The sequence below is a fragment of the Calonectris borealis genome, chromosome 18 (assembly GCF_964195595.1).
Source record: "Calonectris borealis chromosome 18, bCalBor7.hap1.2, whole genome shotgun sequence".
NCBI classification, from domain to species: domain Eukaryota; kingdom Metazoa; phylum Chordata; class Aves; order Procellariiformes; family Procellariidae; genus Calonectris; species Calonectris borealis.
The window spans coordinates 16,521,498-16,549,472 of record NC_134329.1 but is presented as its reverse complement, the minus strand read 5'-3'; the positions used below and the strand labels follow the sequence as shown (position 1 = coordinate 16,549,472).

Sequence of the window (27,975 nt, the reverse complement as noted above, 5' to 3'; positions counted from 1 at the left end):
CCAGTGGTGGTGCATGAATTAAACATGAGTGAACACATCTTAATTCCTTATTTCAAATTTATGGCTGCTGTCCTTTGAGAGCTCTGATTTCCCCCTCCTCCACGTTTGTTTCTTTCCTTTTTTCTTAATTGCCTAACACCTGCCTTCCAAAGCTATTCGCTTTCCCAGCACTGAGTAGTGCCAGCGCACTAGCTGTGTGCACACTCAACAGGATTGTAGTGAAGTTGTCTGTCAGCAGTAGTCATTTGGTGTAATGACAGATATTGATTATTTATTACTTGAAAACATTTAATTAAATTTGACTGCATAATTAGCATGCTAGCAGCCAGACATGCTAGAAGGACATTGAATCTATTATTTGCAAAAATCCTCAAGCTGCAGACCTTTGTGAGACAGCTGATAAAAGAGCCTGACTCTGTAGGGCTTTTTAGACATCTTTAGGTGTTCCTGAGTTTGAGATGAATCTGCACATTATGCATTGCCCTTACGGTTGCCTTTCTTCTTTAAAGAGCTGGATTTACACAGAATCTTAAATCCTGACTCTGATGGGATTCCCCGAGGATGTTGGAACTGACATATGTCTGAGGGCAAGGTCTGTTTTTAAATACTAAAGACAGTCTAGCGCTAGATGCATCATCATTCATTTAACTTACGTACCTACAGTCAGTCTCTTCAGTATGAGTTAGGAAGAGGGTTGTGAGTAGCATTATGTAATCTACTGTATTTTAACTGTCCTCTGTTGTTATCTACCCTATTTAGATAACAATTTTTCTCTTTCAACCATATATGTTGTTAATCTTTATAATAGGGAAACAACATTTAGGTCAAAAGGAATCTGATATTCAGCTGAAACTTAAAATCAGCCAGTATGTCCTAATTTCTCTCTGTGTGCATCTCATATATTAGCACTTGTTGAAATATTTCTAGCCTGTGATGTGCATCTGTGTTTAAATAACTTAGAAAGCTGAGGTACTGTCAATATTAAATTATAGAGGCGTAGACCATAGTGCTAGAAACAGTAATACGAGAGCAAGGTTTCTTGATGGAGGAAGAGTGTGAAATGGTGTACGTGTCAGTTCTTAGAAAAGTAGTTTCTGTCTTTGGCTGTAGAACAGAAACTATCTTTGATCTCCTGGACAGTGATCCTGTAGGGATAGTGATAAGCAGTCCTTCGGGGGCTGTGATTCAGTGGTCCGTAGCAATGTACGGAATACCTTATGCATGCTGTAACTGAACAAAAGATTGGAAAGACAGGAGAGAAGTTCTAAGAGGGTGGAAAGTTTAGAAGGGGATGGTATGACCAGGAAAAGAGTGGGGAAGGTGAGCACATGGGTGGTTTAAAAGACACCCTGTTTACTTACGGAATTGCTTTTGGAAGGCTTTGACTTTGATTTGGGGCCAGTCCTTAAGAGAATTGGTGCGCGCAAACTTATGCAAGTTTGCTTGAAGTTTTGTTAGAGAGGTGAGACGTTGCATAGGAGTGACAAGTAACCTAGTTATTTCTCATTCAGGTGATAGTCAAAGTATTCAATGAGTGTGTGTTTGCTGTGCATTAGCAAAGCACTGCTGCAGTCAGCTGAGCCATGTAAAATGGCTATTGGGACAAGCATTGCTTCTGCTTGTGAATCTTCCTACTCCCTCTGGGAGCAGGAATAATTGATGGTGCTGCACACAACCCTTTGTACATCACCTGTGTGTGTATATGTGCATGTGTGACAAAACGTTTATCATAGTTAAATGCAAGGTAGCACGAAAGCCTGCATTTTTTTTTCTTTTGTGAATGTAATGCAAAAAAGAATTAGCTACATCTAAACATGTAGCTACACTAAACATTTACAGCTACACTGTAAATATTTTTTGCACAAAATAGTGCTTGTCCCTAACTTATCAAGTAGCTCTACTAAAGTTATAGTAAATGTCCCTTTGAACCTATAAGCAGATTTGATCTAACTCGCATCACCTTTTCTTTTATATTAGTGACAGAGTGTCGAGGGATCTTGGACAATAATCAGAGATTTTCTTCATTACCAACATACCTACGTGTGAGCTATCGGATCTTCAGTGCTGAGACATCTTTCTTTCTCAAAGAAGCCAACCAGGACTTTATGAGAAATTCCAGTTTGCAGTCCAGGGTGGAATCGTTCTTCCCATATAAAGCCAAGAGACCACCAATATTAAATGCCAGCTATGGACCTTTTTCTGTTGAACAAGTTGTGCCCCAGGACCTAATGTTAACTTCCAACTTTTTTGGATCTGCCAACAAGTTTACTTATAACTGGAAACTTAAGGCCTACATAATGAGCGACAAAATTTACCTGAGCAAGCCCAAAGTCCAGGTCCTGTTCTACATCGTGGGCAGGGACTGGGATGACTATAGCACCACGGAACGGCTGCCCTGCCTGCGGGTGTTTGCCTTCCGAGAGACGCGAGAAGTCAGAGGCAGCTGCAGGCTGAAAGGGGATCTGGGGTTGTGTGTGGCAGAGCTGGAGCTCCTGCCGAGCTGGTTTAACCCCCCCACGGTTGTCACGGGCCGCAAGAAGACACCGGATCAGTTTGAAGGGAGCCCTGTGGAGCTTTACTATACTATCCAACCAGGAGACGAGAAGGGAGAATGTACTGCTGAGGATATAAGGAAGGGAAATGCTATCCGGCCAGGAAAAGATGGCATAGATGAAACCATGTCCCACTTACAGAGGATTGGATCTGTCAGCCTCTACCGAGGCCAGGAGACTTCTCAGCTAACGGAGCTACGGCTGGATAGTAATATTGTTGTCTGGTTGCCCTCAAAGCCTGTCAAACAAGGAGAAGTTGTGAATGTTTACGTGACAATTGCCAACAATTCTACGGTGGATCAGTTCATACTCAGGTACGGTAGGTTGTTTTTGAATGTTTCTAATGCAGTAGCACACAAAGATGTTGGGGACACGGGATGAATCTCAACCAATTTGAGGTTAAAGCCAACCAAAGGTTGCTCCTAGTCACTGAAATACATAATTTTCCTCCTTGAACACTATGAAGAAGATTGAAAGCCTCCATCACTAGCAGGCTTGTAACATGTATGCCATGCCATTTATCACATGCCCCCGTTATGCAACAATGTACAAAACACGGCCATTCGCTGCTTTAGTGGGACCATTTCTGCAGAATGACAGACAGTAAGGCACCAGAAAAGTTCTCTGCTTTACAGGGCTTTTAAAATCAGGTTTTTATTGCACAGGCATGGAGTTTAAATGTAGCAAAACTTCAATTACCTGCTTTTCTTTAAGTGCTCTGATGGTGCTTTGCCTCTCCCACACAGAGTGGTTTTGTTATAAGAGCTCTTTAGGGAGGGGTTTAACTATCTACTGGTAGTTAAGTAGCGTTTGTCTTTGCCAACGCATATACCCTTTAAAATAAGGCCTAATGTGTTTGATATTGCTGTCTGTTAACTCACTGTTAGAAGTGAGTGCCATTACTTTGGACACGAATGGTGAATACAGGACCTGGGAACACAAGAACTGTCTTACTGGGTCGGATCACTTTCCTTTTATTTTCTTCTTTAGCAGTTTCCCTACCGATCAGATGAAAATCCTTTGAGGATGACAAAGACTGGGAAACTTGTTAATCACTGAAATATTTGATGTGGTTTTTTTTTTCCTTGTTACCAGGCTTTAAATTCAAGGGAAATTTCCACGGTGATAAGCAACAATTGCTCTTTAAAGCCTCAGGGAATCAGAGTTTCCCAAAAGATTCTGCACATGAAAGTATTTATTTCTAAGGCTTACATGAATTAGATTAATACATAGTTGACAACTACTGAGGAGAATAGCCTTTAGAACAGGAAGTGTTGCTTGGCAGATAAAAGGCTTTTATTTTAAAAAAGGGGGGTTTTAGTCATGCCAGAATCGTTCTGATGTTCGCAGCTTTGGTTAAGTTGGTGAGATAATCTCCCAGACACCTGTTTACTGAGTGAAAACTCCGTTATAGAAGTCTTTTCTGACACTGTTGCTTATCTTTTATGGAAAATCCTTTTTCACGAAGCAGTAGAAACAGAATACTTTTCCACATAACAAGCATAGCTGTGGTGAAAGAAGTTGTCCAAAAGCAATGAACTGGGTGTTTGCTGGGTGGATAGGAGAGGGGATCACCCTTTGAAGGTCTGTGTCACAGTCTTTGTCTTCCTGAAAAGCAAGTTGAAGATAAACAAGCTTGTTGAAATCTGGTGATTTATTTCTTTGCTCAGAAGTGAATCTGACTGCCTAGGCAAGGATATCATTTGCATGCTGAGAGGTGCAATAGATAGAGATGGTAATGTGGGATGTCAGTAGTTGCCTGTGTGACTTGCTGTTATGGACAAAATGGATTTGCTTTCGTTTTGAGAACAAGTGACTGATTTATTTGAAGTGTCTGACATTTGTTGGTATATTAGTTGTTCTGTGTTACCACAAATGCAGAGCTCAGGCCATGTTCTCTTGCTGAAACATCCTTTTGGTGAAAAGAGGATTTGCATTTTTGCTTAAAGTTACTTTGAACCAGACACAAGAACACAAGAGGCTGAAGAGACCAAGATTTTTTTTTTTTAAAATGTCTTTTGCTTGATTCCAGTGCGGTTGGGCAGGTGGTCATTGCCTTGAGATGTAGTATAGGGCTGACTCACGTTCTAAAAATCAGCACTGTTCAGTATGCTTCCTCCTCTCCACCACCAGAGGCAAAAAAAGCAATGGGAGATACTCCAATGCAGTCTTGGTTTTGAAAACTTTGTCTTGCAGGCGTGTTAGTCTCTTGTATCTACCAAAGATGCTGATCTGTGCAGTTGTTAAGGCATCAGATGGAAGCTTTGCTTAAGGTGTACAGGAGGATAATTCTATGTAAAAGAAAAGGAAATTGTTTTAACTGTTTTCCTGACACTGCAATAGGAAGGGGCAGCTGATACCCACTGGTGAATGTCGTGTGGGACCGTCCCCTGAAGCATGAACCTTGTGGCCCATTCTGTCAACCTCGAAGGTTTCTTTTGTGGTTTTAGTGGCGGAGTGGTGGTGAAAGGCTGGCAAAGCCAAATTCAGCTTCCTGCTTCTGTGGTGGAAACCTGTTGTCTTCGGTGAGACTTCCTAGGTGTGAAAGACTGTAGAATGTGACCCAGGAATCTGTGAAGTGCCTGTATCTTACAGGAAAAAAAGCCAAGTGGCTACAGCAGCCAGGGAGTAGTCAGTGCATATGCTAGGTCTGCCTAGGGGCTCCTTTAACCTTCTCCGTGGCCATTTGCCTGGTTAGATAGAGGGCCGTATGCTCTCATACTCATGGGTTCCCAGCAGAGCAATCCCTACATCCTATGACATGCATTCACATTTAATTATCCTAAAGAAAAACACACCACACATTATCCCCAGGCATAGTGGGTTTGTTTATTTTCTGCTTCTTGTATATTTTTCATTGAGGTATTGCAACATCCAGTGCCGAAGCAAACAGCATGTGATCATTGCTTTGGGGGGGGAATAATAGCTACAAATCTTCTCTGGCAAAAGGGAAGTAGACTGGTCTAAATGACCTCATATCCACAAATCATTGCAATTGAAACTGTGTTCTTAAATTGTGTCTTAATTCAGAATCCTATTACTGTACCTATAAATTTATCAGCCCAAGAACACCAGTAAAGTCAAAGAGAATGACTAATATGACAGGGAGTGAATCGAATTATATGTGGTAGTACATTAACGCAGTAGGAGCACTGTCTGAATAAACACAGATCTTCCTTTCTTGCATCTAGTCAGCACAGGCCTATTGTGAAAGCAGTTCAAACAATACCGATAGGTTAAAGGGTGTAGGTTCTGTTCACAGGCCTGTTCCTGTCCTGCTGTGTCACCTCTGGCAAGTCTTTACAGGCCTTTTCTATATGCAATGTAGAAAATGCGAACAGTTAGTCAGCATCACTCTCAGGAGTGGGAAGCCTGTTTCAGTCCTGTTCCTAAAAGACTTTGACTTCCTCTGATGGAAGGGGTTTCATGTTTGCCATATATTATCAACAGTCACATGAATGGGAAAATCTTGATAAAAGAGCTGAGAAATAGAGAAGGGGGAAGGAAATATTGCACTGCATTCTTACCATTGGGAAGGATTTCTGGGCCCCCAAAAGAGAGATGAATTGCACTTACTGCTGACTGCTCGGTAAGGAAAATTAGTTACCTCTAGCAGTTGGGTAAACTATGAACAGAAGAAAAGTAGCATCTATATAGGACAGAAAAGCAAAAATCTAGCAATATTTAAAATAAAGATCATTCAGGTCTTCTGTGCACTTCCCAGAGCTGTTATAAATTAACACCGCTGGCTTCAGCAGAGCTGCCATGATTGATTGCTGCTTCACCAATTGCTGTGTACACAAGCTTTTCTAATCTGAGTCATCATTTTGGGTGTATTGTCTGTAAGGATTAGAAAGCAAAATCCTTAGGGCAAGACCCTGTTCTTGAATGCTTTTATGAACTGCCCTCACACCCAGCAGGCTACAAATAAGGGGAAAAATCATAACCATACTGAAAATAAGCTATTCTTGTGAGGTTAACTTTCAGAAAGTAACACATAGCTGCATGTGTAGGCTGAGATATTTGAAGGTAAGTAGGAAACCGGGCATTTAATTTCTATTTGTAGTACTGGGGAGTTGGTGAGCTGAATGCATTAGGCAGCTTTGAAAACGTTGGCCTGTGTGCATTGCTGTGTTTGTCTGTAGCTCTAAATACTTTTCCAGCTACTACACCATTAAAGGATCCTTCCATCTGTTTTTCATGGCGTGACATGCCACATTTGATCTGGCAGAGCACTGTGCAGCACAGGGCCAAAGCAAAAGGTGTGGGAGTGCGAAGTGTTTTATGTTACTCTGCGAGGCAGCAGCTAATCTCTAACTCACTCTAGAAGGTGCTGAACCACCAGATAACCCGATTTACAGGAGGTATTGAGCAGGATAAGTAACGGGAAAGAGGATGAAGTTGTTATCTGGCCTGATTAGAAAAAAGAGGTGAAAAACAGTGGTACTTTTTTCCCCTCAGGCTTCTTATTACAGATTTTGCAGTGCAGCTCATTGTACCTGAAGGGATGTAGGTTCTAAACAGTGTTACTGAATTACCTTTGTCCAGCAAACAAATCAACCCAAGACAATGGATAATTAGTAGTGATAATAAATCTACAGATTGGAAGAAAGATAAAGGATAAATGCAGTGAGGAAAGCTATTAAACCCATCAGCTGAGGCAGCTTTATATGTCAGTTCCTAATGAGTATTGACAGCAGAGCTGTGCTAGGTGGTATTGAGAACAGCTAAAAAACTAGAGGAAGATGCACACGTAGAGTAGCACTACACAGAATAGCCATAGCTAGAGAAAGTAGTTACGATCATAACATTGTTGTACTGCTTGCTTGTAAATCTCAATATTTCAAAGATTAGATTGTGATCTGACCATAAATAGCCATTTTGGAGTAACTGGTCATGGAAAAGGGGGATCTCCAGCACTAAATCTGCCTGTTTGGCATGGAAGACCTATTTGAGCCTCCCTAGGGAGTAAACCACTCAGGGGAGCTGTCTGTGCTTGGCACTGCCCTCAGCTGTTCTACCTGCTGTATATAAAAGAAACAAAAGTAATAACATTTTCAAGCAATTACTGTTTAATTTTAGATACTGACATTTTAATCTTACCTTATGTGAAATAACCTTTAGTACCCTGAAATTTACTTGTGCTTAATTGTTGGTTTATCAGTTTTTACTGCTGCAGTATGGTGGTAGCATCACTGCAAACGCAAGTGACGTCGTAATGAGTAACTGAAGCTGAAGTTAACCAGAATATGTGAGACTAAAACCAGGGCTGAGTTCACTCTACGTTTTGTGTTAACCCGTAATTTGGGACATATTATCCCAAGTAACTATTTTCCACAGTAAATGGAATGCTGATTTCCAACTGGAAATGAAGAGTGTGGTTTTTTATACTGCTTCATATTTTAAAACTAATGCAGCTCAGAGTGAAATGAAAAGAGACAGAATGATTTGGTGGGATGCTCTTCTGGGCGTACATGTGTGTCTCCAGATGTGAATTGCAACAAAACATTTTTCATTTCTATGCAGCTTTGCATTACTTAAATATTTAAAAGTTATTTTACTGCACAAAAGCGTATCAGTCGACATCTGAAGGGAGAGGAGTTTGAAGCCCTGAGACTTGGTTCTGTTGTCTCATTATTTCATGTTCCATTTTCAATTGAAAAGAAGGTCTCGTCTTCAAAAATTCAGACCTGCAGTTTTACCTATTGCACAAATGTAGAAAATAACACAGATATAGTCTCTGAAAGCTAGATTTCCTTTTATAGTGCCTTAAACTTCTTTAGATGTACATCTTGTATTCTGAGGCACAGATAAAACTGTAAGTGGCTAATTCTTACACTGTATAAAGAAAAGTATGCATCTCAGGCACTCTGGGTAGCAAACTGCTGTTTGTTCTCACCTGAGGTACAGTTTCTCCATTCATGTTTCCATCTTGAATAAACAAGATGCAAACTTGCTAACTAAGATCTTTCAGACTATTCTGTTCACATTTTTCTTGGTATCTCTTTCAGTAAAGTCAATTATTAAGTCAAGGCTGGGAAATAAAAGCAATTTGCTTGCTTATGAACCTTTAATCAGGGTTAAGAGAAACTGGAGAAACTCTTTCCCAGCCCATCAAAGTGGTTTCCCAGTTATTTTATGGTGTTGGTAGGACCCATAAAGTCAGGTGCTAGGCCAGAGTTGGTTTGCAAAAGTGTTCAGAGCTGTGAATTATGGCTTGAAGGGGTTTTATATATTTCATTGATGAAGAGTTTATATATTTCATTATCTAGTGTTTAGCCTTATGAAACTTTAATTCTTATTGATTTTTTTTGTTTTCCCTTCTATAGAATGATTAGTAACAATTCAGCTACAAATCTACAGTGGAGCAGGTTAATGAAAGAAAGGTAGTGGTCTAGTCCTTATTGTGCACAAATTAGGACGTCAAGAGACCTGGATTCTCTTCTTACTTCTGTTCAGGACTTACTGTGTTACTTTAGGCATATCATTTTATCCCTGCTTACATCTTCACCTTCTCAGATGGCTTGTTTGTACTATACATAATTCAGGGAAGAGACTGGACTGTGCTCTATGTGCATCATTCAGTCTAGTGAGCCTCTGATCCCCATAGGGCATCTGTGTATTACATAAAACAAGCTACAGTAAATCATACAAAAGTTGTTACACTGTGGGGATTATGGTTTTTGCAAGTAACAAAGTGTAATAGCACCTTGCAAGTGCTTTGTTAAGATTTCTCCAAAGTAAATGCGTAGTTAAAAAATCATAGCAATCATGTGCTATCATTTTTTATATTCTGCTTCAGTAAGCAATGGGGACGTAGTCTGTTGAAGTACTCCTAATTGTCATTTACTAGAGAATATGACAGACTAACAGTAAAAGGGTAAATATTTCTCAATACAAGTTTAAAAAGCATTTGTGATGTAAAAAATACTTTTTCAAACAAGAGAATGTGATAATGCTATTTTGAGAGAATGGTATCACACTCCAGTTAGTTTAATTTCATTAGCCCTTAGCAGGCACTTTTCATGGACATCAGTGTCATACCAGAGGCAGCTGGGTCCTCCAAACAAATGACTCATTCTCAAAAATGCTAAGCTGATGAGGATGTCCTTTAAACAGAGATTGAGAAAAGGTGCTTCTCACCAGAAGTGAAAAGCTCACTTGAGTCTGTGGTAGCAGAGTGTCAGGTTTGGTAAAATTTAAAAAGGAACTGATTATTATAGAATCATAGAATAGTTTGGGTTGGAAGGGACCTTTAAAGGTCATCTAGTCCAACCCCACTGCCGAGGGCAGGGACATCAACTCGATCAGGTTGCTCAGAGCCCCATCCAACCTGACCTTGAATGTTTCCACGGATGGGGCATTAACTTGAAATTGAAGCTACCTACAAAAGAAAAAACAGCACTCTGCCCCTGACCCTCTTTAAAAGCCTTTAAAATAGTGTGGTGCTTGAGAAACCTTCTGAACAATTCTACTGATGTCTCCAATGCAATGTACTCCTTAGTACTGAGAATAAACTATGGATTTGTTGTTAGAAGGCTGAGTCTGTGTTCCTTGCTTTGGAAGTCATTCGCTGATTGACCATGACGGAGTCGCTGGAGCACAGCTTTGCAACCAGTGAACCAGGAAAAGACCTTAAATCCTGATATGTTTAGGAGCTGAGCACTAAAGTTCAATGGTGCTGAAGTCCATAGAGTGTACCCAGCACTGAGAATCAAAAGTTATAGCCTTCCTTCTGAAAACGTTATCCTTAACACCCTGTTCAGCTGCCTGTAAAGTGGAATTCCTATCATGCAGAAGTCTTACAAGACTTAACTAAATCAGTAGTGTAGTACTTGTAGGAATGTTCTTTGTATCATGAAAGCAGGCATTTCCACAGTGCATGTTCAATTGAAGTCTGTGGGTTCTTTGAGCCAAATCCAAGGCTATCTTCGTATGATTGTCAGCCTTCCTGGTTATGTGACAGGTAACACCTACATTTTTCTAGGTGCAGACTAAGACATGAAATCCAATCAGCTGAGTGTAGACAAACCTGAACTATATATATAATTTATATAATAACTTTATATAACCTAACTATAAAACACATTTGGACTTTTGCGCTTCAGGCTTGTATGTTTGAAAACTTTCTGTAGTATGTTGATTAGACAGGTAGAAGGAATTGATAGGGGCCATTGTAGGGGGACATCATAAATGGAAGAGAACAAAATTATTGCATCAGCAGTCAGCCAGAGAATTGCTAGCTATTGATGCTGCTTCAAGTACTGGAGCTGAAGTTTTTGGTTAACTTTTGGCAAATGCACATGCATATCTGAGTTCCAGAAACTTCATATTGAGGTATCTTGTTAAAATCCCCTCTTGTAAGTCGTTTCCCTTCCCACCCCCTGCAGTCTCGGCAGACTAGTGAAGTCATTCCTGGCTTCTTTTCCAAATACGCTGCAGCACGTGTTGCTAAATGCACACTGGTGCCTCTGGCTCTTGTCCTTCTGTTTTGAGATGCCGCTCTGAGGTGCAGCGTGTCTCCTGCTAGCTTCTGCTCTGCCTGACCTTTGCAAAAGCCTGTGCATGTGCAAGGCTGCTTAAAGATGAGATAAGGCACCTCTACTTAATTTCTGTTTAGACTATTAGCCACTTGTGTGACTCAAGTTACAACAGTTAATTAAATCCTTGGTTACTTGCCTAATTAGAAACAATGGTGGCTCGTTAAAAGATCATACCATATAAACCCCAGTCCTCCCAAACCAGCAGTAGGGAGGGAAATTTCATACTACTGGGAGTGGATTTTAGTTGAACCAAGATAATGTTTTCTGGCTGTCTGAAAAAGGCTGTGATCTGATGCATTAGGGAATCTCCTGGGAGTCCTCAGTGTGATTATCTGACAAGCTGTTGGGTTCTAAGGCCACTGTAAGCAAGAAAGTGTGTGAGCCTGTAGGTCTGAATGGAAATGAGTATCCCTGAGAAAAATTGTATGACAAGGCTTTAAAACCTAGTGCATCTGTTAAAACTGTAAAAGCAGTAGTGACTTGCTGGAATGATACTGGGAGGGACATCAGCAAGTCATAGCTCAGGGCTTGCAGGGGGAGGATTTGGGATGGGGTGGAAGTATGGGGAGTAATCCAATGTAGCTAACTGGCCCAGTAGAATTGTAAAAACTGATGTTTTTATCTGTATTGTTTTATTGGTGCTTGTGTGGCTCGTTATTTAAGACAGAAACTGTCAGATTGAAGTTTCTGTTTTGGCAGACTACTGCTCCTCACTTGTGACAGCATATACAGAAAGAACTTAAATTGTTTATATGTTCTTATGGCACTTTACAGTTAAAACTTCCACAGAAGGTGTGGGGATGGTAGGAAGTGCTGCTCTGCACTTAAGAGTTAATTTCTACAGAATGCTGAGCTTTCCTATAAGGTATAGAGCATTTGACTCCAATTTTTGTCACTGTTTCCTCTGGGACCCCATTGGGGTGCTCTGTACTTCCTTGAAATCCCACCCTGCCCTGTATGTGCTGCCTCTTCAGAGAGGTGTGTGCTGTTGTGTGTAGTATTCTCTTGAAAAAAACCCTGCATTTCTATAGACTTTCAGTACACAGAAAAGCTGATTCATTCATAGTTTAGATGAGACTGAGTTAAAAAGAAATTCAGCATCGTTTGTTTGTTTGTTTGTCTGGTTCCTGGTGTGTTACAAAATGTCTGTTAGCAAAGCTGCCAGGGGGTTAATTTGCACTAACAGTCTAATCATCTCCAACAACATCGTTTTAGGTTTTCATATTGCTGCTTAGATCAGCAAGACTAGAGAAAAGACGACTTGAGAAATAGCGCATATCTTAGAAAAATGGGGGGGGAAGCATTTCAGACAAAGCCTTCTGCATTATCAGCTGCCAGGCTGCTTAAAAAGATTTGCTTTTTCTTACACGCTCTGGCTCCAAGATGTAAGTCTTGATTTCCAAAGTGTTATGAGACTGAGCTCTTTGTACAAAAGAGACAGGCTCATTAAAGGGAATATATGGGACTTACACAACCAAAGTCTATAGCTCAATTCCTCAACCTTCCCGATTAGTCGTTAAACAGAACACACAAGTAGTTGTGGATCATGAATCACAACTTGGTTTCGCAGATAAAAGAGTTCCTGACATGCTAGGCCATAAAGTCATATTTAGTCTTTCATTTGCCCCATGAGTGCAGTTCAGCCCTACCCGTGGTCATTAAGGCACAAATGTTGTTGCTGATCAGCCTAAGAGGGTTTCTTATTTGGCATATTGGACATCGGTGGATCCTGTTTCGAGGACACTAAATTTTGTTACGGATTGCATGGCTGCTTACTCTGAGCTTTGCTAGCTTTTAAAAAATTAGGTGCTGTGATGCTAATTGCTGGAGTTACTGAGTCACTTGGTGTGCCTGGTCTCAGCAGGTTGTAGAAATACCACCAGTAGCAACAAAAATATTTTTCTGCTTGAGGTTATGTCTAGCTTAGAAAAAGCCCTGATTGCATAGAGACTTCTTCCTATGGAAAGGAAACACCAACCCACAGTAGGAGCCTGTCACTTAGGAACGTACCCAAATTTAGTCCTGTTGAAAGTAATGAGAATATTCACAGGCTTTAGGCTGCTTTTTATCCCTCTGGATTCGAGACATTCATGAGAGGCCACGTTAGCACCAGCTTCTGCTTTTCCACAGCAGCCTGATCAGAGTTTTCCAGTAGAAAGGAATGACCAAACCTTTTTGGTTTTTTGTATGTACTTAGTTGCTGTTGGTTGGATGATGATGATGATAGTGGACAGTGTACACTTACATGTATTGTAATACTGTTTTCTGAGACAGCAGATGATAAAAGGATGGTGTTAAAGTTTTAATTCATTTGTCTACTCAGTATGCTGTGAAGAGGACAGAACTGGTCTGAACAGGGAGGCTCAGGGCACATAGAGGAACAGAGAGCAGGCAGTGTTACACAAGCCAGCTGTAGTGTCAGGAGGGTTGCACAACCTTGCAGGTAACATCGTGGCAGCATTCAAGTTGGTGACTTGGATCCTTGACACTGAATTTTGATTTACTGGTGAGTCCTGCTGTGCTTGTGATGACATGTGAAAGTTCCAGATTCCAGACCTAATGAGCTCACCTTTGCAACAGGGTCTCTGAAGGGAAGTAATGGCAACCTTGTGGCTTAGGTCCATTAGGGTCTGCGCTGGTGACATTGAGCTTCAAAGCAATTCCCCAGTGACTCTCGTGGTGAAGTGTTAGTATCTTAAATCAAGCTGTTCAAAGCCCTAGAAAGGATGTTGCAAACGGCAATCTAGCTGGGACAGAAATGCGTGAAGATGATATGTAATCTCCATTTTCTAAGACTCCAGGGTACTGCTTAGGAATTTTTCTCTTATCTGTCTGAGACAATGCTATTGTAATTAATACTGGGCAAAAAAATTGACATAGTTGAGCAAAGATTTTATCGTCTGGCTGTAGACAGTGACAGCTGGTTAATTTTAATATTTTCTGAAAGATCTTTAAAGAAATCCTGAATAGTTGTTCAGAAATTAATATGCTTCATCTCTCTTTGTGTTACTAAAGTATGGCTGTGCTGTCATCTATGGTTTGCATTCTTTAATTTTCATAGCATCTCAGGTGATGGGTGCTTTGTCTATTGCTATGGTAACAACCGTTTTTATTTCTTACTCAAAGTAAACATTGACGTAAAACCCACTGTAATGTGTTCTTTTTATTCACCATGTACACCTAATGGATGCCATAGCTGTGCAAATATGTCATGATTGTAGTGGATAGAGAGCAATAAACTGAAAGTCTAGTGCCCTGGTATATGACTGGTTTCGCCTTTCAACACACACATAATTTTGTCAGCTACTTCAACTCTGTTTTTACTCCTACCCATGTTTAATTAGATTTCAAATACTTCAGGGTGGAAACAGTCCCTGACTGTGTGTTGGTGAGTGCTTAAGGGAAATGGGATCTAATAGCAGATGAGGCATGCTAACTTTGTTTTTGCTCTTAAACAGCTCCATTTTGAAGTTGAATTGATCGCATGAACTTTTGGCAGTTGTTCAAAATCCTTCCTATCCTTTTTCTGAACGCTAATGATGGGAGTAGCATTTGTTTTCCTGTGGTAGTACTTCTATTTTGTTGCCTTAAAAACCCCAAATGTTTCATGAAAAGCTGTATGAAACTAGTAGCCCCCGTCCCCTCCACGAGGCTTTGCTACCCAGTTCCTTTCAGATTGCTGTTCCTCAAAACCTGTGTGCAATGATGCAAATGCAGAACGGAGTGTTAGAGTTCCTCCCTCACAGTAGGGGAGGTGATTTGCTTTGAGTCCTGTGCCACCCCCACGGGGGAGAGCTGTTAGGTCTGGCTCTTGGAAGGAAAAACACTGTTGGAAAAATTCTTTCTGCAAGTGTTTTCTAGGGTTCTCCCTGCTCCCTATCACAATTATCTGATAAATGTAGCAATTATCTTTTTGGCTTAGAGTAAAAGAAAAAAAAAAATCTAATTTTTATCTACAATAAGGGGCTTGCATTTTTCTGTATTATATTCTATATGCTTTTAGAGTGATTCAGATAGAACCTCATTAAACATCTTTACAGCCCTCTTAAGTTCATCTCTATTAACTATATTAGGGATTTCCCATGAGGGAGTGACTCTGTACCACCCTGCGCTAAAATCAAGCACAATTTAGTCTGAGAGACCGTTCTGTTGGGAGTGATGACATTAAAAATGCTGTGCATGGATAGAAGTGTTTGCAGGATTGAAGCTGTAGCCCTAGTTCTGCAATAAGACTATTCATGCACTTAGCCGTATGTGCTGTGGCCCAAAGTTAAACTGTGCAGTAACTTTAAAAATCAAGATCATGCTTTATGAAATGCTTTTTAATCCTGCAGATGGGAATGTGCTATATACTGCAATGAATATTGCTGAAAGGGGTCTAATTGCTTACCCATTTGATATGAATCAGATGATACTTTCCTACTTCTGCAGACTTATTTTAAAGTAAAATATTCGTATAGTTAGCTAGGTTTTAAATATTACTGATTATTCTGGTTTGGGGATAGTACTCCTTTCTTCCATGTTAGTAAAGCTAATACCAGAAGGTGTCATTTTTGGGGGTGCCTTGCCTAACGTTGTACAGTAGGCATATTAGGTAAGAGGGCTCAATAGAAAGAGCCACAACAACTCTCTTGTTCTCATAGTGCTAAATGAGAGTGAGTCATGGCTAGATCTCGGCTGGATGTAAGAGCGATTCCTGGGAATGGGAAATGGTCAAGAACTTCTTGTTCTAGGAAGCTCTGATTGTTCAGAAAGGCAATGATTGTCCTGTTGTGTTGCATAATTATATCCGCCTCCACATATCCCACTGCTGTTCATTTCTATTATGTCTTTTTATTTAAGTCATAGCTACTCAAGGAGGAAATTTAACAGATTCATGGCAAGAGCAAGTGAACATCCGTGCGTCCTTGTCTGCTCAAAAAAGGTCTCAATGGATAAGGAATGTTACTTTGATAATTGTTTAAATGGTGCTTAAGGGGCCCTCTGGGCTAGTTACATTGGCTCTATGATTTGCCTTTTTGCCAAATACTCAATTTATTCAGAGTCAGAAACATGAAAGAAGAGGGGAAAAAATGCAAGAGGATTCTAGTAATTGAGTCTTTACAAACATAAGGAAATTAGTCAGTCGTATTAAAAACCACAGTTGCCACGCTGAAATATACATGTACTCGAGTGTTTGTTCAATGGATAACTGTTTTTATCTTTTATTTCTCTTTTCCGTAAATATAAAAAGGAAAGAAAAATAACAAACACAAACTGAGTTTAACTCACTCTGAGCATATTCCTGTGATCTGAAAAAAAAAAAGGCAAACTATTCTCTGTTCCATTTTAGAGCTGCTTCATTCAGAGCAGAAAAGAGCCTTCTGTGGGAATTCATTCCAGATAGGTATTTTGGAGAAAATTGGAATCTGGATTGATTTTGGTAGGGAATTCTTAAATCTGGCCACTTATGCTTCTTAAATCTTTCTAGTATGTTACCTAAGGCTTAAAACACCCTCAGAGAAGTGTTTCTTATAAGATTCCAAATGAGTGTTTCTGACCTGTAGGTAAAGCTGATTGTGATTAGTAGTCAGATTTGGTGGTGGTTTTTTTTTTCCTTTTTTCCTGATCAAAACATCTTAATTGTCACCTGTGATTAAAAGTGACTCTGCAACATTTGAGTACGGAAATCCTTATATCATCAAGGCAGGTCGATGTGGACAGTTGTAACAATTTTGGGGCAGGTTCTGTGAGTACAGATTGCTCATCTGAGTAAAGAGCCCTGCATAATCATACTTATCAGATGGGAAGGAATTTTGGAGTGCTGTGTCTTTATGCTGTTTCAAATGCTTTAGAAACAGGACATCCAGAACAAAGATGCCCGTATAATGAAGGGTAGAGTGCCTAGCTCAAGTGAATGGATAGGTCATTAAAAACTTGGGCTGAATCGAGCTCCAGGCACACATCTTCATCACCATAAAACTTTCTGTTCTTAGACTCATGTTTCTGCGTTATTCTTTCTACTGCAGTATCCTCTGTTTCCTCCTTGTCACAGTCAATCCATATTACTCCATTAATTACTGATTGGGCAAGAGACAGCTCATCCTCTTCCTCCATCGAGTCTGTGGGTATATGTGTGCAGAAAGCTGTCTCTGCACTACAAAGAGCAGCAAAGAGCGTGTGCTGCTGCTTTCTGACCGCTCTCAAACCTAGCACACGGCTTCACTGACCAGCTGTTGCGTGTGCTTGAGATAGACTTATCGCAAGTCCCTGAACAATGTTTGCTAGGACCCCTACCCTGCTGTGAAATGTATTTAGAGCAGATTTTCTTATGGGCACAAGTATGATGTCATTGCAGAAGTGTAACTGTCAGATGTAGATATGTGGAACAGAAATTGGAAAACAGCAGCTGTAAAATATATGCTTTTTTTCACACTCTAGAGAGAGCGGATGATGCCTTCCAGCTTTTCCTAAGTTGAACCTTAATTCTTGTCTTTAACTTTTAGTATGCTTCTTGTGCAAATCCTGATGGGATCATTTCAATTAAGCTTTATATTCTGATATGGGTAAATTTATGTAAGCGGATAAGTGTTGGTTGTGCTGGAACTTGAGATTTATATTGCATGAACACCCAACTGTTTGGCTAAGTCTTTCTTTTTCTTTCTCCTTAAGCAACCTATTCATCTTTTTGCTTTGTCTGCACCTTCCACTCCTTACGTTCTCACTGGAGAGAGAAATATGGAGATTGGAGGTGTAATTTCTCTTGTCTGATGAAACAAATGTGAGACTTGCATTTGATAGGATACCGCCTGGGCTGTCTTATACAGGAGTAATAATAGTTTTCCAGCATGTGATAAGAGGGGACAGAATGTTATCACAGTTCCAGTGTTTGTATATTGAATTTCCACGTGGTCAGGCTTGAAAATAATAATGGTGAGAATGATGCCGACTTCTCTAAAATAATAGTCTTCTAGACAAGTTGTCTCTCTTATCCTTTATTGTAATAAAGTGAGTGTGTTACATGTTTATTACATAAATATATATAAAAGTATACTGCCTTGGTGCAAGTGGTACTAAGTGGTTAAAGCAGTAAGTCATGGAGTAAGATGCCATCCACAGAGCCACTAGATGAGGTGGCAGTCTTTTGACACTCGGGTGGTTCTTCCATGTCTCTCACGTCCATCAGCATGCTGGGACTATAACACTGAACCTGCTCACAACAGATCTGGTGATCCTTCTGAGAGGGGTTGTGACTCTTCCATGCGAGTGTACAAAGACATAGGAGAAAAAAGTGTGCTAGGTATAATTTTTCTCTCTCCTATCGTTGCACAAGCTTTAATTGCAAATCCAGTCCTTGACCTACCTAAATACAAGGACTGGTTGAGGCCAGCACAGACAGCTGCCAGATCGCCTCCGAGAAAGCACAATTTATAACCCTGTCCCCCCTGCACCGGGGCGGGAGGGTTGGAGGTCTGCAGGCAGCACCTTTCAGACTACTCTGCGGCACTGCCAGAGGCAAGGCACCTGTTTTAGCCAAAGGGTCTCCAGAAGCTGCTGCTTTGCGTCATCTCTGCCACCACTGCCACCACGAGCAGCAGCTGCGAACCAGCAGCTCCTCAACTTTGCACTCCTGCGATGTAAATACGACACATTACTGATGCCAGTAGACTTTGGATCAGTTAGTAACTACTGCTCAGCGTTATTATTTTAACATACGAAGAGATTGCTTTTGGTGTTGGGGGAATTTATTTCCCTCTGAGCATAGTCACAGCAAAGTTTGATTTGTACCTTTTTTTAAGTGCATGCTTTAGCATACAAAATCCAATGCATCCTTTTGTAGAGCCAAGTGGACTGTTGTTTTCTTGTTTGATTTGGCTCTTCTTGCTTAACCTGGAGCTGTGCCAAAAACATGAATATTCATGACACTGTTAAACAAGATTTTTATTGAAAACAAAAAATGGATCTGAAGTCTTTCATTTGTCATTCTGAACTCAGCTAGTGAAAGCCCTGTGAACAGGCACATTTATCAGTGAGGTTTTCTTGGGGTTTTCTGGTTTTGTTTGCTTATTGAATGAAAATTCATTAGGGCCAAAGAGCATATGACTGGCCAGTAAGCCTAATGTTAAGATATTTCTGTATACAATATGAATATAATATATATGAAATATGCAAATTAAATTGTACTAGTCTATATATTATATTAATTATAGCTTAAGTATAAAATACTTTAACAAGCAGTGAGCCTCAAGTAAGAACATACAAGCAGAGGACAGATCTAGCAGAGTTAACAAGAGTTGATGTTCACTTTTTCCAGGGCCAGTGTTCATATTTGAAACCTATCTGCCGGGCATCTTGGCTGTCCTGCACGCAGAGGGCATGGTTGTTCCCAAGGAACACTCTTCCTTGAGATTACAGTGTAAATAGATGGGAAGGCAAGTGTTCAGCTGGCCAGTCTGCATCTTGATGGTACCAGGAGTTTCTACTGCTCTGAGTGACCCGACTAGTGTCAGCAGAGGTGGTAGGGAAGAGGGCTAGTTGTGGTTTCTTCCTTGACTGTGGTCTTCTGGGTACTGCTTATGCATTCACCAATCTCAGAGCTGATTCCTGAGTCCCTGTGCAACGGCTGAATGAGGGAGAAATATATTTCCTCTGTGTGTGTATATGTAGATAGATAGTTGGAAGAGGGGAAAGTGAGAAGAAACTAGAAGAGCAATATAAGCGCAAGGTAGATTTCTCTTGCAGCCTCTGGCCTGTACAAGAAACTAAATAAGCTTAGCTTTTAGATGACACATGTAACTGATTTTAGATATCCATGCTCATTTATTTTGCAAGGTGAAATTCTCCTGAGAGCTATCTCTTTCATCCTGGAAAGCAGACTAGCTAGTATCTTTTTCTTTCATGCATTATCTAGGAGAACAGTGTCAGGAGGAAAATGTCTGGGGATGTGTTTGTACTGTGTCAGGTATGATGAGACTTGGATCCTGACTGGGACCTTTTTTGTCCTCTTACAGCTTCTTTATTAATATAAACAATCCTGTGTTTTCATGATGCATTTGTACTTCACAATATTCTGGTTCCCCTCATCGGAACGTGCTTTCTTCTGAACTTTATTGAAATGCTTATTATAACAGGAGATTTCATCCAGAAATATTTTTCACTTGATATGTTCATTTTAGGAACCATGAAATTCCCAGGCGTGAGCTTTCCACATTGACAAAACTCTAAACAGATAGTGTTGGAGATGGAGGAGAAAAAAATGTTCTTTTCATTAAATGTAATCATCTTGGTGCTTTGTAAAAATCACTTTCACCACATGCTCTGTTAGTTGCAATCAGTGATAAAATCTTACTATAGATATTAGTAGAAATTATTTCAGGCTGATGACCTCACCCACTTCTCACCTAGGATTTTTTGGGGTGTTGTGATAGTACCACAAAATTCAGCTACTGATGCATGAAAATGCTATATAAAGGTTACAGTTAATGACACGGATCTCAATTGATCCAAAATCTGATCCTGTGACAATTTAAATCCGTGTCAAAGCTTCCATTGACTTCAGTCAGGGCATGATCAGGTCAACAATTGAGTACTTGTGCTAAGGACTAGTAGCCTGTAACACCACACTCCCAACTCCTGATTATCACAGTTTCCTTTTTCAGCAATTAGTCGTACTGTTAAAAACAGATAATTAAAACAAGACATGTCCAGAAAAAGTAGTAACTTCTGAAGTTACTGTGGAGTTGTTCATACAGGAGTGCTATGAGGGCAGAAGTACAAAGAGTGAGGCTGAAGAGAAGCAAGAGATCTGATATAGAAGTAAGTTGGGGAAGCACCACCATAATTTTTTTGTTTATTGTACATTGATGGAGGTCAGTAAATATATTAGCAGAAAATACATGGAATAACTGATTACGGTCGGGAGTACATCGGAGTGAACGTTTATCTCCCTATAGTGGGTAGGCCTTATAGTGAAGTCTAAATTTGCTGTTGCTCGCAAGCAAAGAGTTAAAGTCCTTTTACTTGCAATTGTAATTTCCTGTTTCTGGATTTGGAGGTCTTGGTTCGGTCCTGCTAGACAGTCCGGTATGGTGCCTTGGCAACCCATTGCCCAATGTGTTAATTTGGGTGAGGTTCATTTCTAAAATAACAAGAATGTTGTTAACAACCCAAAAGTTTTGTGTAAGCTACAGTGAGACAAGATTTTTTTCAGGTATCTTAAAAAATTCTCATCCTAGCTAAAGGAGGAAGGCTAGAGCTAATTCCACACAAAGAGCTTAGGAACAAAAGAGAAAAAAAAAGCATCAATTAGTGTGCAAGAAGAGAGAACGGAAAAGTAGAAGGGATCATAGATAATTCAGAAGTGAATCCTGTTTCCCTCTACACTGAGTTATATGCCACTAAGATTTTTTTTTTCCCCCCAGTTGCTATTACGGCAGTGCAATAGCTAAAGTTTGCATGCAGAACTATAGAAAGGGCTTGGGGCATCCTGCCTGGAGAAGCTGTGTGTGAAGAGTGAAGATGACTTTCGAGCCTGGCTTCAGAAACCAGGGAGGCCCTCATGGTAGAATTGTGGGAAAGTATTGCTGTAACAACAAAGTATTTGCTCTTAAAGGGGGAAAAGTATGTAGCACCATCAAAGGAGGACAAGGATTCAAAGGGAAACATATGTCTAAAACATACGGGTCAAGTTTATTTGAAAGGAAAATTTGTTTGCTTTTGATTCTTTATAACATTTCCCATGGAGACTAGCAAATATAGCTGCCACATTTTTGGCAAAGGGGATCTTATCCTAAACCTGAAACACTTAAATACACATACTTACATAAATATGGTCTCTATTAGTTTCAGCCGTGTGACTTCTAACTCCTGCCTTTTGTAGTTAATTTTTTATTTTGTCCTATTGGGTGTATTTCAAGCTTAAAATGGGATTGTTAATAAAAACAAAAGTTGTTATTATTGCTTTTTGAGAAGGAGAAAGAAGGACAAGGTGATTAAAAGAAATTTTCTTCAGTGCTTATGCTGTATGTGCAAAGGTCTGTAGGAGTAGGGGCACTGGTGATAGACTATACTGTAAAAACTTTCTATAGGGTGCAGTGGGCCTGAAACCACCTGAGGTGTGTAGTTATTGAAAGTCATTATTAAAACTGGTTGACTATTACAGGAAACATTTAGGTAGCAGTAACTCAGGAATCCTCTCTGGCAGTGCTTTCCAAAAAATACCCATTAGCAGAGCTGAAATTTGAAGGTGGGGCAGGATAAAGTCAAATCAGGCCCTATTCACTGAACCATTCTGGTTCCAGTGCCTTCCCTGGGCTGGAATAAAGCTCGTTTCCCCCCCCCCCCCTTGATTCAGTTAACTTTGTTTATTTTTAAATAAACATATGACACACTCATTTCTCACACAGGCAAAGAGCTCTCATTGATGTCAGTGGGAGCTTCAACACCTTCAGGATGAGAGAGTCGGGATCAATAAAAGAATGCCTGAGAGCTGGCCAGGCTTTATATTCCACTATTCCTAAGCCTATGATAGTTGGAAAAGCAAACAATCCACTGAGACCTAATCAAGTTAAGTGCATTTAAAACACCGATTGTGACTGTCATCAAGGGATTACAGTCAACAGAATTGATACAAACATTTCAAAGCCTTGGTGCAAAAAGATGGGCAAGCTCAGAGCTAGAATAGCCTCTAACCTGCAGTAGAATGGTTTCAGTCTCCTGCTCTGTATTTTTCTTACCTTGGTGCTTCCTGAAATAAATGTATACATGTATACTTGTATACAAATACATATACATTTTTTTTTTAGAAGCACCGAAAGCAGACTCTTAATGTAAGTATATAAAAGGCTGATACCTGTTCCTCAGACATCACTTTTGGATCCCCTGTCAACATGCTGCCTAGCGCTTGGGACTAGATTTAGGCAAAGAATAGGGCTTATGAGTCAAAGCATTTGCCTTCCCCTCCATGCAAATGCTTTTCTTACCTTTGTATATATGTTGCAATACTTTTAATGGCTGAAACAAGAGATAGTAGTGACAAACACAGAGAGAATTGCCAAGGTTGTCTTGGCATTGTGTACTTTCTCTCTGTGGCCCAAAAAAATGGGAGGGAGAGAAAGAGCAGAGGCTTTGGCTATTTGCCAGTTTGCTTAGTGATTTGCAGACAGCAGACAGATCTGCCTGTGAAGATGGATGGTTGCAAACACTTATTAGTATGTAGTGCCAGTGACAGATCTCAAGACGGCCATCTGTCTTTCTTGTGAGAACATTGGTTACCCACCTTTGGTAATGAAGTGACTGAATCTCGCTGTTCTGACTTTTGACAGTGTCTTGTTGTAAGCGGATATTAAATGACTCCTAATCAAGTTAAAGTATGCAACCACAGTAGGGCTCTCGGTGCATTGTATGTCCTAAAATCTAATTTTGTCTTTGTTATTTGTACAGGACTATATCCGTGATTTTAGGTGACTGATAAGGGAGTAAACATGCACAGATTGTGTTTTACACACATTGAGATAAAAATCCCTACCACTGCTGGGCTGCTTTACCCAGAAGGAAGCATATATATTCTTTAAATATTTCTTCACAGCTGGTGCTAAACTCGAGCTGAAGGATTCAGTAGTCTGCCATGGAGGCAATGTTTGTGTGCAGATCTCATGTAAAGTGGAGTTTGGTCTTCTGTATTGAACTTGGTGAGTGCTGGACTTTGGTCTTACAGATCTTGAAGTCTCCTGAGCTTTCGGAGTCCAAAATGGCACAACTATCAGCTGTATTTGAGATTTTTATTATCTTGAGGGATGGAAATCAGTTTTCCTCATAAGGGTGAATTCACTTTTAGGGTTCCTTAGAGTTGGGTCTCATCTTCATTTACTTTATTCAGGTACATACATCTTGATGTCATAATGATCATAATGGTTTCATTTTGTCAGGAGTCAGTATTGGTTTTCAACCTTTCAGCTAAAGACAGATTTAAGAAAATTCATTCCTGCCAACATGAAGATATGAAATATTGTAATGAGCCTTTTCTAGTGAGACTTCTTTCCAGACATACCTAGATTTTGCTTAGGCAATATGATTTCCATAATAATTTAAAATCTGTCAGACTCCCTTCTCAGTCTTGTTCTGACTGCGTTACACAGTAAACCTGAAGGATGGTCTTTTTTTCAAGAACAGCCCAGGATAAAAATAGTATCTTTCTCACAGAAATGGGTGAAAGAGTTTTCACAGACCCTGCCAACAGTGTTCCTGGCTCAGAGCATTTCTATTTATCCTTCTTTTCTAAAAGCGCTGAATTCACTTTCAAGTTTGAAAGCATAAAAAAAATAATTTGAGATCCAAATTTGATGGTGCACTTGAAAGATCCAGTAGACATTCCAGATACATCTCATATTTGAGTTGTTCTGAATATTAAGCACCAAGATGCCAAATTATTAGATCCTGGCAGTGTTCCCATTTGCCTAGCAAAGTAATCCTATTATAATTAATGTGGCAAGGCTTCTCTATGTAGGAAAATATTTATGGGATCTGCAGAGACCACAAAATGAACCATAATAAAAGAATTCTGCCAAGTTTGGCTATGCAAATTAGGGACATATGGTTGGTGTGGCTGATGCTGGCAAAATCCTTTGAAGCCTGATTTATACATCATCTTACTGCCATCCATCACACTTCCACATAGTGGCAGGAGATATCAGCAGACGCTGTTGCTGCACCTTGAAATAAGTTTGGTGTGTGTTCTGCGTTCAGGTGGAAGACTGTAGCTTAAAGCAAAGAAATCAGAGTAGAAAGAAATAGTAACATTGAGCTTTGTTAGTATCTCTCTCTGTCTTGTCTCTGTATACTATATAAGCACTTAATAAAAATAGTTTTGAATTTCTGACTATACTAACTTCTTTTGGAAGTTCTGGGGCCAAACTGATTTATAAATCCACTCTAAATCCCAGTAAAATCACAATGAGAGAGAATAGAATTTGGCCTAGTATGTCCAGATCAAATAAATCATACTGGAAAAGCAATTAAAACTTTAATTTTTGTGTTGATTACTTTGATGCTTTACTTTTTAAAATCTATCTTTAGGAAAAATAGTACTGTAGATTATTTCAAATTTTTTTTTCAGCATGCAAAATAGCTAGTGAAAAGCTAGGTTAAAGGCTGCCCAAAATTACAAATGCTCGTAATTGTTTATTTTAAAAACCAGTGTTTACCTCACTGGAAAGACATCGGCATTTGGGAATGTGAAATGATGAGAGATGTAAACAGAAACATCCTTCATTGTCAGAGGAGCTTTACTACAGAAGCATGTTCAATCAGCGCTGGTAGGAACATTAAGTGGTATCACTTAATTACAGCTCCAGGTGAAACAAAATGATTTGCAATAACCATGTCAATTTAATTAGCATGATACAAATATAAGCCTTTTTTTTGCTCATTGCATAATGCATGGACATGACCTCTTTAAATGTATTTACTTTTATTGACACTTTAATTGGCTGCCCACACGCTGTTTCTCTATGCAGTGATTTCCATAGTAACAAAAGACAAATGATCATGACACTCAGATTAGGAACCACATAAAATTACATTGCTGGCTGCTTCCTACTTCTCTTCCCAAGGGGTAAAAGCATCCTTAAAAATCTGTAGTACAAATAGCAGAATAAGAGAGAAGGGCATGTTAGTACTACCCTATGCTTAGGCTTATAAATATGAGCATGACCTAGTAAGCAAGGTACAAGGTCAGAGGTAGCGAGGTCCCTGACAGAACTTCCTGATCACTGATGCGGGCGAAAAACTGCAAAGTAGAATACTGCTGCTCTCAGACTGTAGTTTAGGCACATTTATTTCTTTTTAAAATCAGACATGCTTAAAGGTAATCTAGCATTGTAACATCTCTTCCCTCATCTCTAACTTTTTCCCACATTGCAGTTTATAGATACTTTTGCAAAGTTTTTGAAGTATAGGGTCATGGACGATTTCATCTCTTATATTTATTCCCCTGTGCCATATGGAATAGACAAGCTTGCAAAATGAAGGAAGTCTAAAATTTAGTTTTCCATTATTTAAACCTTTTTTCCTCTTCTTACCACTGGCCAGTGCAAGTCAGTTCCATTTTTCATTCTCTGAGGAAAGGTTGCTAGACTCTACTGCTGTATAAGGAAACCCTAAGCTCCCCCTTCCAACACCAGTTTTTATTATTAAATCATGATGAAAACACATCTATTCCCCAAGAAGCAGAATACAGTATTGAAAAACTCAAATGCAGGTTCTTTTCATTAACTAACTTTGGATCAGTTTTTCAGAGGGTTATTTTTTTGAGATGCCTGAAGAGAGGTTGTAAGATATCCAACACGGAATGAGTGTCTGTCTCTTCTTAAAACTGGATCTTGTATTACATCCTTTTCTAGATTTTTAGCTGTCTTAATACCTTTTAAAATCTGGGTAGGTTTTACTGTGATTTTGGAAGTCTCTCTTTTTATGGCCAATGTAAGACACTCTAACAGGAAGAGTTGTACATCATACCCCTTTAGTTTCTCAGATTAGGTATCCTATGTGAATAGTCACTACAGATAACTGGTCTTTTCTTAAATTATTACAAAATAGTTGCCAAGTCTATCTTGCAAAACTGTTACTCAAATGTGTGAGCTCAGAACTGAAACCTGCTTCTATATCTTTACTAGGATGATGATGCTAAACAGAACAGTCAGTCAGGACTGTCTTTTTCTCACTCATTGCAAAAATTACTTTCCTTCTGTGAGCAACAGAATTTTGCACCATGCCCTGAATGGTCAGTGTTGCTCCTCTGGCTAGAACTAATTTTCCCATTGCTCAGTTGGAAGCATTTTGAAAAGCCTCCATTTTCCTTCAAATAGGAAAATGCTCTGAAATGCTGTTGCAAAAACCAGCAATACAGAAGCAGGTAGAAATTCACAGAAAAAATGACAAACTTGTAAGAGACCAACCTGCATGTTATTGCCAGTTGTTCTAACTACAAGCCAGTGAAAGAAAACTTTGAGCTGAATTTTGCCAACATTCACCCTGTAACAATCAGTCTATGATTAGTCATGTCATCAAAATATAAACAAAAATAATTCAATCATAAAAGCAGTAATTCCATCTGTGGGGCATAAACACTAAGAATAAAGCAATGTTGCCTTTTAGAAGGACTGAGCAGGATCGTGTGTCTCTTTTGAGTCCAGTATGAAAGCTATAGCTATGTACAATTTTTAACATGGTTGAAAACTACAATCAGAACTTTGATTTGTGACAACATAGTGCCAACCAAAGTGTTTGGGCTGTGAATCTGATGTTCTCAGGTTAGAAAAACCTTGGCTGAAAATTAATGTGTCCAAAGACTAGTTTTGTTTCACAGGGTACAGATAAGATGAAAATTTGATTAGTTCATACACCATCAAGGTAAAAGATATGAAGTATGAATATTCTATTAACAGCTTTGAACTGAACAAATAACCATGTCTGCTAGATTGCAAGCAATGTATTTCACAATCACAGAAAACTATTCTGTTTGTAGCAAAGGAGGATATGTAATGCCAGATTCAAGTATTTATCATTTTGCAATGCCATTCCTAGGACAGTTCATGATCTACCACAGAAACAAAAAATGGAGGCTGGCATTGTAAATGAGAACAGCACATTTAGAAAAAGTCTGAACTCTCTCTGCCTTATGATTCTCTTGAATATAAGGAGATATGGTTGGTCCATTTGAATAGATAAATGAGGGTTCTGCCATATATGATGCAAGTATAGAGTGTATCAGGAGAGAGAGCTTTTTCCTCTAGGTATTTTAAAATGTCCAATTCTCATGATAGAGGCTGATTTTTAGGTGAGAGGCAATCTAAAGCCTCACTAGCTATGGTCGTTTAAAAACTCTTTCTTGCTCCTTTTCAGAT

At 39.6% G+C, this 27,975-nt stretch overlaps 1 protein-coding gene across 2 annotated transcripts in view; it reads left to right on the top strand.

Annotated features, from left to right (window-relative positions):
* The window catches only part of TMEM132C (transmembrane protein 132C), a 219,163-nt gene that overhangs the window by 63,719 nt on the left and 127,469 nt on the right, over positions 1-27,975 (top strand). The window contains exon 2 of one of the 2 annotated variants that reach the window (XM_075168147.1): positions 1,978-2,866. In XM_075168147.1, the coding sequence (XP_075024248.1) occupies positions 1,978-2,866 (889 nt within the window). Of the gene's footprint in view, positions 1-1,976; positions 2,867-27,975 lie in introns of both variants that reach the window. The other variant, XM_075168146.1, reaches the window with a different exon arrangement.